Source organism: Kryptolebias marmoratus, linkage group LG2 (assembly GCF_001649575.2).
Source record: "Kryptolebias marmoratus isolate JLee-2015 linkage group LG2, ASM164957v2, whole genome shotgun sequence".
In the NCBI taxonomy this organism is placed as follows: domain Eukaryota; kingdom Metazoa; phylum Chordata; class Actinopteri; order Cyprinodontiformes; family Rivulidae; genus Kryptolebias; species Kryptolebias marmoratus.
Window position 1 is genome coordinate 28,523,651 of NC_051431.1, and position 8,136 is coordinate 28,531,786.

Below are 8,136 nucleotides of genomic sequence, written 5' to 3' on the forward strand. Positions count from 1 at the left end.
AACTGCAGAACATTCTACGACATGAATGTTATCGGTAATCATTTCTTGAAGACTCTTGCCACAACAACTGCAAAAGTTCGGTGGCTGCCCTCAACCAGCTCTTTTCCACAGGTCGGGCAATCCATGCTGACTGTCTTCATGCCTACTGAAACGCTGAAAGAGCAAAAGCCCAAACTTCCGGTTCAAACGTGGTGTCGTCCAATCAGCGATTTCTCAGGTCTCCCACTCGGACCTACCTTTTCCGGTTTGTTAATGTAATTGCGTTTCTGTTTTTTGTTTGCGTGCTTCGTCTTTTGTTTGCGTGCTTCATTAATGTTGTTGTGGTTTGCACTTCAGGGCCACCGTACTGTTTGGTTGTTTTCTTATCTACTTGCTTCACCTAGTTTTATTTGACAAATGGTAATATGCCAAGTTTTCACAACTATAGTTTTATAGTTTTAGCTGAGTTAGGCAATGACACCTTTTGAGTTAAGCAATTTAGCAGCTGTTTTTATTTTATTTTTAATTAAATTGTTTTTAGTAATTTTAACAGTTGTTCAAAAAATGTTACGTAGAAAAAAAAACAAAAAAAACAAACATTGTCTGAATGTTTGAAATCAAAAGATAAAAACAGCCTTTTGTGAGATTTGTCTTATGGACCGTAGGGTTGGGTTCCAGGCTAAAACATTTCCAGCAGATAGCAACATTACAATTACTGACAATTGGCAACATAAGCAGGCATGTGAATGAAGAGTGCATCTTAACCACAAGGCAAAGCCTTTTTTTCCTGTTGTTTTTGATCATTTCTTTATTTTTTTGTTCTTAAATGTTTTAATTTGGTTAGTCTTAAAATTATACTTGAGTCAACAAAGAAGTGAGGGTTGTTCCCCCTTTTTTTTTCTTGATTTATTTTTTTAATGTAGCTGCCTATTGACCTGTATGATTTTTCTTAAAACAAATGTTTCCCTTAATTAATTTTTTAAATTGCATATTGTTGTTGGTAATTTTTGTGTTTTAGGATTACATTTTTACATAAATTGTTGCTAACTAAAACAAATGAATCACACAGATCTTTGCTGAGCCATAAAACAACAGTGGTGTCCTACAGCAGCTTCACATCTGTCAGGTGTCAGGCTGCGGACTGGACCGACACCTGACAGAAGGTCAAAAGTTGCTGCTAGAAATGAATGAATTGGACTGCCAATGTGTTTAGTCAAGATGGGAGACTGATGGCTTTCTTAGATAGATAACTTTTACTAATTGGCTCTTATAATGTATATGAATGTTTTTGAATTGAATTAGACTGCACTTGATTGGGGTGGATTTCAGGTTTGAATTTAAATTGTACAGTCATTTTAGGTCAGAACTCTTGAAAAGGAAAGTGACATTAGCTAAAATAAAGTGGAAAATAACATCCATTAAAAAAATGGACTCTAATCAGTCAGTCTGTCAGTAGTGAGAAAAACTTGCAATGTTCAATATTATTGTTAAATATTGCGATGACGACACAAACTGTGACAAACTCATAGTTTACACACTCCTCACTTTCTCTTCTGTCATCACCATCAACTCAACCAGGTGTGGCCATCAAAGCCAAAGAGACTCTGATGGATTGATCAAATATATCATTAGAGGCAAAACATGAATGCATGGTACTTGAAATTTAATGGTCTATTTGTGGTATGAATATTGTGCTCACTTAAACTGCAATTACAATACATTTTCAATATATTTTGCAGCCCTAGTGTCAATTTACAAAGGGGTTTGTTAGGATTTGGGTATTTTTGAGTTATTTTGTGTTGGGTTTTATTATTTTCTTTTGTGTTTTTATAGTTTTATTGTTGTTCTTGTTTAGTTTATTCCCCTGTGTTTAGTATTGTGAATTCTTGTGTAGTTTTGCTCCCTGTGCCCTCTGTATCCCCTGTCATTGTTCACATGTCCTCAGCTCAGTACTTGTCAGGATACCACACCCATCTGCACCTGTCGCTAGTTTGTAATCAGTCATCTGTGTCCACTTACCAATCACCCTCTGTATTTATAATCGGTTCCACAGTCTCCATTACTCACTGGTTCATTGTTGCAATTATACACTATCGGGTTCTCCTCACGTCACACTCCTTGTGTATCTGTGTTCTGCTTTTACTAAGTTTTTGGTTTGCTGCCACGTCAGACTTTTATTTTTTTCCTTCCAAATCACTGTTTTAGTTATGCACATTTGAGTCTGCATTCTGGGTTAGTTTCTCTACTACCTTTATAGTTTTGTTTTTTTTCTACCTCCCTACACCAGAACTAATATTTCCCATTTCATGGGGAATGCACACTAACTCCAGCTTACTTTACAAAAGCAAAGTCTGCTGGATTATGGAAGCAGAAGTGGCCACACTGGTATTTGGTAAAGACAGCAAAGGCCTGTGTTCTCTCCCCCACCCCACCCCCACCATCTCTCTTCAGTTGTGGTCTAAATTTTGACTTTAAGTATACAATCAGAGCTGTGAAAACCAAGCCACTTTGGTTGTTCTGCTGTCTGCACCTATTCAGCATCTTAAGTGGATGATGGTTAACCAGCTCTGTCAGCACTGTTCTGCAGCATTGCAACAGCAGGAACCCTGACATCACTGAGACAGCTTGCTGTTCGCCAAGGTGGAGCAAAAACTCAAGCCCCATCCGTACAGAAATTGCTTTTAATTCACACGCAAAAGCTTTTGTATAATTTCAGTTTTTTGCATTCACACAAATATGGCATTTTAGGAACCTCCGAACAATATTTTTTTTAAATTGGGTTCCAGGGTGAAAAACATCTTGAAAACCCCTCATCTGAATTCTGCTGCACACAGCCTAAACACAACCTTTTGAATACTATATCATAGTCTCACCTCCTGTGTACCATCCACACCTAAAACTGATTGAGTTATAGCCATTTCTGTTTGTTAAAGTTGCTTAGCTAAGTTTCTTAGCTGTAGCAGCCATCATGAATGGGGTTGACTCCAAAAGTTGTAGATTTACAGCCAGTGATTACTTTTTGAGAGTTTCATTAAAATCCATTCACCCCAACATAGGGTGAGGGCTTGAAACCACTGCCTGACGTTATGACAAATCAACTGTGACACGCATATGAATTATCCAAATTATATATATCAAATTTTACATGATAAAATAATTTACTTCACTTATTTTGTGGCTAGAGATAAAGATTATTATCATTATTTAGATTTTCATTGTTCCTGTCTGGTAAATCAGAGTTGTACGTACTTAGGAATTTCTAAATCAACCATGCTCACTGGCTACAATATGCATCTCAGAATTGTGACTCACTTTTTAAGACAAAGGCTACATAAATTAGTACTTTTTTCTGGTGTGTACTTCAGTCTGTGTTCTGGCCTTCGAGACATAACTAGATCTAGAAGTTGAAGCCACAAAAGACGGGCACCCCCTAGTGGCTTGCTGCAGTACAATTTTAAAACTACCACCTCTCCATGGTAATAAATATATTTATATATCCTCCTGAGACCCAGAGAAAAAAAAGTTTTTGAATTTCAATTTTTTTTACACTACATGACTCTTTGGTGTGAAAAAACATCACTACAATTGAAAAAATTTCAAAACATGTTTTTATTTATTTTTTAGAGTATGTCCTTTGGAGAGGACATCGGGACTCTCTTGTGGCAAATATGAACACATTTCGAGGCATACATTTACCTCTGAACTCTGACAATCTTTAGTGCTGTAAATTTCAAATGGCTACACCATTCAAGCCAGTGGTTCAGATTTCCAGGGACCTCATTCAGCTTATCAAAAGCAAGCTGATTAGTGTAGTTTAATCAGGTGTGTTAGTTCTGTTTTGGTTTGTGGTAGTCCATAAAGCAGTTCTTCTTCTTTGAGATGCAGAGGTACATGTTGCATTTGATGCACTTTATGTAGGTTTTTCCAGTGCACCCTTCTGCTCTGCACCTGGAACTATTAGGATTGTCCATCATCTGTGGCAAATGGACAGCTCCATACTTTCTCACTTCCTTATCTGGCTGGGGCCTCCTTCTCTTCTGTGATGGAACGTACTCCTCATCATTCGACGCATCAGATTCAATTGGATTAGGTTGGCCTGACTGCCCCTGGGCAATCAGTTCCTCACCTAAGAGCAGTTTGAAGTCATGGTATTGGAGAGTTTTCTTCATAGGTCGTGCCAAAGCTTGGCTGTCTTCCTTATACTGTAACCAGGAGTTGGTGATAGCCAGATCGAAGAAGTGTAGGATTGTGCGTACAGTCCACTTCCTTGTGCGGTTAGCCATTCTATAAAAACTAAGCATTCTATCACACATATCAACCCCACCCATGTTGGTGTTGTACTCTGCCACCACTGCAGGTCTGGACACTTGAACATGCCTTTTGTCTTTCAGTGACCATCTGGTCCGGGTATCCTGGGGCTCTATTCCATGCACTGTTGATGCCATGAGTACAGGTTTATTGTCAACCCATTTTGTCACAGCCAGCTCAGGATGTTTCCTTGTCACCATTACAGAGGAGCCTCTTCCTTGTTTCAACAACTCTTTATCAGATGTAATGTTACAATCCTTTGGGAGTCTATTTTTCATCAATGTTCCACTTGCAGGCAGACCCATTTCTAGCAATTTATCCAGTAGTTTTATTGAGGTGAAATACCTAGACAGACAGACACAAACACAAAAAATAAAAAATAAGTGTCATTTGTTTACAGAGAATCATCATCAACAGCACCACAATTGACGTTTATACCTGTCAAAGTACAGGTGAGTTCCCCTGGGAATGGACTCAGTCAACCGAAGAACTGCATTTGCTCCTATTCCAAGTCCTGTGTCTCTGCCGACAAAGGTGTTTTTTCCTTGGTAGACTTCAAAATCCAATACAATTCCAGTTGGAGTAGCGAGAACAAACACCTTCAATCCGGTTGGATTTGGCTTGCCAGGAACGAATTGACGGACTGGACATCGACCAGTAAAGGGAATCATTTGTTCATCAATGGAAACATTTCCTGGCCTGGGTAGGTTTAGGCAACCTTGTTGCACCTTCTTCAAAAGTGGACTGACTCTCCAAAGCATATTGAGCTTCCTCTCTTCTTCAGTTACATCAAGATCATTAGTGATTTTCAAAGAACATCTGATCTTGAAAAAGCGATCCCTTGTCATCGACTCAGCAACTATTGGCACTCTTGTTTTTTTGGCCCAATACATTTTGATTTTTGGGTAACCAAGGCATGCCATGTACACTGAGACTCCAAACCAGGTCTTAATCTCCTCAGGTGTTGTATTCAGACTTGAGCCTGACACCTGAATCTGTCTCTGGTTTGTGCAAAAGGACATGTCCTCAAAAACTTTGTTGTCAATGTACTGCTCAAAGTATTTTGATGGTGGCCAGTCTACACGGTTTGGGGCAGTACAGACAACCTCTCCGGAGTCTTCCAGCACAGGCAGGAATCTTAAGAGACAGACAAATACATTAAATAATTATGTCCTCTAAAAGTGATAGTTCATCCAAAAAAATACTCTTATCTGTCTAAGCTTATCTACTCTTGTCTCAGAAGCCTACGTGTTAGTTTTGGTCCAAAGTGGGCGACGGGCCCGTGCATCCTCAACTTCACTCTCCTCTTCCTCACTTGATGCCTCATCCTCTGAACTCCCGACCTCAAAATCACCGTCAATCTGTCCCTCTTGGTCCTCCTCATCTGACAAATCTATGTCTGAGTCTCCATCAATAATCCTGTTTAGGATTTTCTCTGCCTCAGTCAGTGAGCTGATTTCTATTAAAACAGGTTAAAAAAATAAAAAGCAAATCCTGATGTCCTCTATGGAGGACACACATAAACAGGTTATGTTTTATCCCAACAAATAATTAAACTGCTCTGAAAATCCACCTAACTATTCCTTAGATGTTCATTTACTAGAAGCAATCTGAATATTAAACTCACAAAGCTCATAATTAGAAAATAATATACTTACCTTTCTTCTTTCGATAAAATGTGCTCACAGGGATGGCAGCCATTGTGAAGAATCAGAAAGAAAATTCCAGAAAAGCCCCACCCCCACACATGTCATATCATTGGAAAGCCCAGGATGTCCTCTCTAAGGACCAACAGGATTTAACACAGTGGCATGTATAGTTTCAGAGTTATGAACAAAAAACCTATGTACTCCACAGAGGACAAAAATGCATTGCTGGGTCTCAGGAGGATATGTACAATTGCTTTTAATATTCCCACTCACATAGTGATAAGGGCAAGGGGTGACCAATTTCTTCCACAAAGTACTTTGGCATAATGTGGGGCAGGGAACTGAACCCTCACTCTTCCAATTAAAAGAAAACTACACTTCCACAGAGCTAAAGCTGCTTCTGTAGCAGGACAGTAGGAGGGCTGTGTGTAAAAAAGTTTAATCTATTTCTTTTTACTTGTTAATTACTCACCTGGGTGGAGGGAGTAGCAGGTGACATTGGTTCCCTGCAACCTCTTGGCCAGCTCATAGGTGAAAAGAACGTTGCACAGCTTACTGTCAGAGTAAATTTGGAACATCTGAGTGAATGATGTCCCTAACCTCAGAGCTTTGTGGGAGTTCAGGCAGTTAAAATCAATTTTTCCAAAGTTCTGTGCCAAAGATGACACATTCACTATCCTGCTTGGTCCACACTCCTTCAGTCGTTCCAGCAACAGGTTAGTTAACAGGAAGTGACCAAGATGGTTGACGCCAAACATGAGCTCAAATCCATCTTCTGTTCTTCCANTTTTACGGAGCGGACGGAGCAATGACATATTTGGGACAGAGTTTGTTCAGCAAACGCACTGCGGGTGACATCACCGTTTCCGCGACAACGTTAGTGACGCATAAATTGCGCGACACATATCGATAATGAATTTTGTTGCCAACGCTTTTAATTATCGAATTTTATCGATTTTATCGATTCGTTGTTGCAGCCCTAATATATATATAACAAACAAACAAACCAAAAAAAAAAAACAATTCAGAGGTTTTTTTCCACAGGTGTGGATTTTTTTTTATTCAAAAGTTCTTACTTTGCTGGTACAGGTTCAAAAATGCATTTTTTTGCAATATGTTTAGTTTGAAGTAGTTGTATGAGGCTTTTAAAGAGTCAAGTTTTACTGTGACAATGAAACAGCCTCTTGGTGAGTTTGGTGTGTGTGTAGGCGGTAGAGCTCCACATCCCTGGTTCGCAGAGTCTGGCTCCAAAAATACAACATGGCAGCGCCCCCCAAAATTTACATTTTGGACAATAGAAGTTAATGTAGTTGCTTCGTGCTGGGACAGACCCACAAAACCCATGCTTCACTTTACCATCTGTTTCCTTTTTTCACACCAAGTTGCTAACTTATTCTCAGGAGGTTACGCAGGCCTAATGCCCCAAATGATTGCTCTTTCCACTGACTCACAGTTAGAAGTGTTTCACAACAAAAACATTACAACAAATTCCTTTCATTAGTATTATTGCGAAAGGGGACTCATGCAACACTAAGCTACAGATAAAGGCTGCAAGTATTGCTTCTGTGCAGAGTCTTAGAAAGTAAAATTCTGCAGAACAATTCTTATTCTGCTTTTCCTGTTGTTGAGCTTTGTCTTTTTTTTTTTTCTCACCCACACAATTCTCACATCTCTGTCTTCTCCTTAGTCATTCTGTGTTAAGGGGGGGGGACAAAAAACCTGCCAGGGTGCCAAAACCGAGTTTGTTAGTAAGACGACAAGTTTACTGCAACTGTATTTAATTAGTTACATATGTTTTTGGTTGAGCCTTATGAATCTTTTGTTTATTAGGTTACTTGTCATTGTCTGTAAGGGACTGGCTGTTCATTGATGCTTCAGCTATTTTTTTAAATTAACTTTACACTCAGAAAATATCAGTAAAAGGTAACTATAAAGTTAATTTATAGAAAAGCTTTTGGAAAATGTCTTTGCTGTTTTAACAGCTCACAATCTTTCTAGTCTTGCTTACACATTGTTGCTTTTGTGTCTGCAGCTAAACTGAAGGTACGCTTTAACAGGGGTGGAAATTAAAATTTTTGTCCACCAGTCACTATGGCTGGTGGACAAAATGTTTTACCGGCCACTCAAATATTTTACCAGCCACTATTTTTTGTTGTGACAAAAAGTTATTTCATATGATGATGATGATGATGGAGGTGGG

The 8,136-nt window shown here is 39.0% G+C and overlaps 2 protein-coding genes across 6 annotated transcripts in view; one reads left to right on the forward strand and one right to left on the reverse strand.

The window, feature by feature from the left end:
• The window catches only part of tpst1 (tyrosylprotein sulfotransferase 1), a 75,586-nt gene that overhangs the window by 9,187 nt on the left and 58,263 nt on the right, over window positions 1-8,136 (forward strand). The gene's annotated exons all lie outside the window — the stretch shown is intronic.
• On the reverse strand, window positions 3,571-6,195 carry LOC108248065 (piggyBac transposable element-derived protein 3-like). 3 transcript variants are annotated; one of them, XM_025010653.2, is made up of 3 exons: window positions 5,946-6,195; window positions 4,726-5,424; window positions 3,571-4,632 (listed from the first exon to the last, which is right to left on the reverse strand). In XM_025010653.2, exons 2-3 carry the CDS (start codon window positions 5,307-5,309, stop codon window positions 3,807-3,809), a joined length of 1,410 nt encoding a protein of 469 aa, XP_024866421.1. In that variant the 5' UTR covers window positions 5,310-5,424; window positions 5,946-6,195; the 3' UTR covers window positions 3,571-3,806. The 3 variants fall into 3 exon arrangements, with proteins under 3 accessions (XP_024866421.1, XP_037835892.1, XP_017292033.1); XM_037979964.1 differs by having other exon boundaries at window positions 5,536-6,195; XM_017436544.3 differs by having other exon boundaries at window positions 4,726-6,195.

Bases quoted from the DNA above. Each gene is read 5' to 3' on its own strand.
- LOC108248065 (XM_025010653.2), bottom strand. From the start codon at position 5,309: ATGTCCTTTTGCACAAACCAGAGACAGATTCAGGTGTCAGGCTCAAGT. The intron at 4,633-4,725 runs GTATAAACGTCA...CTGTCTGTCTAG, and splicing joins ACTCACCTGTACTTTGACAG to GTATTTCACCTCAATAAAAC.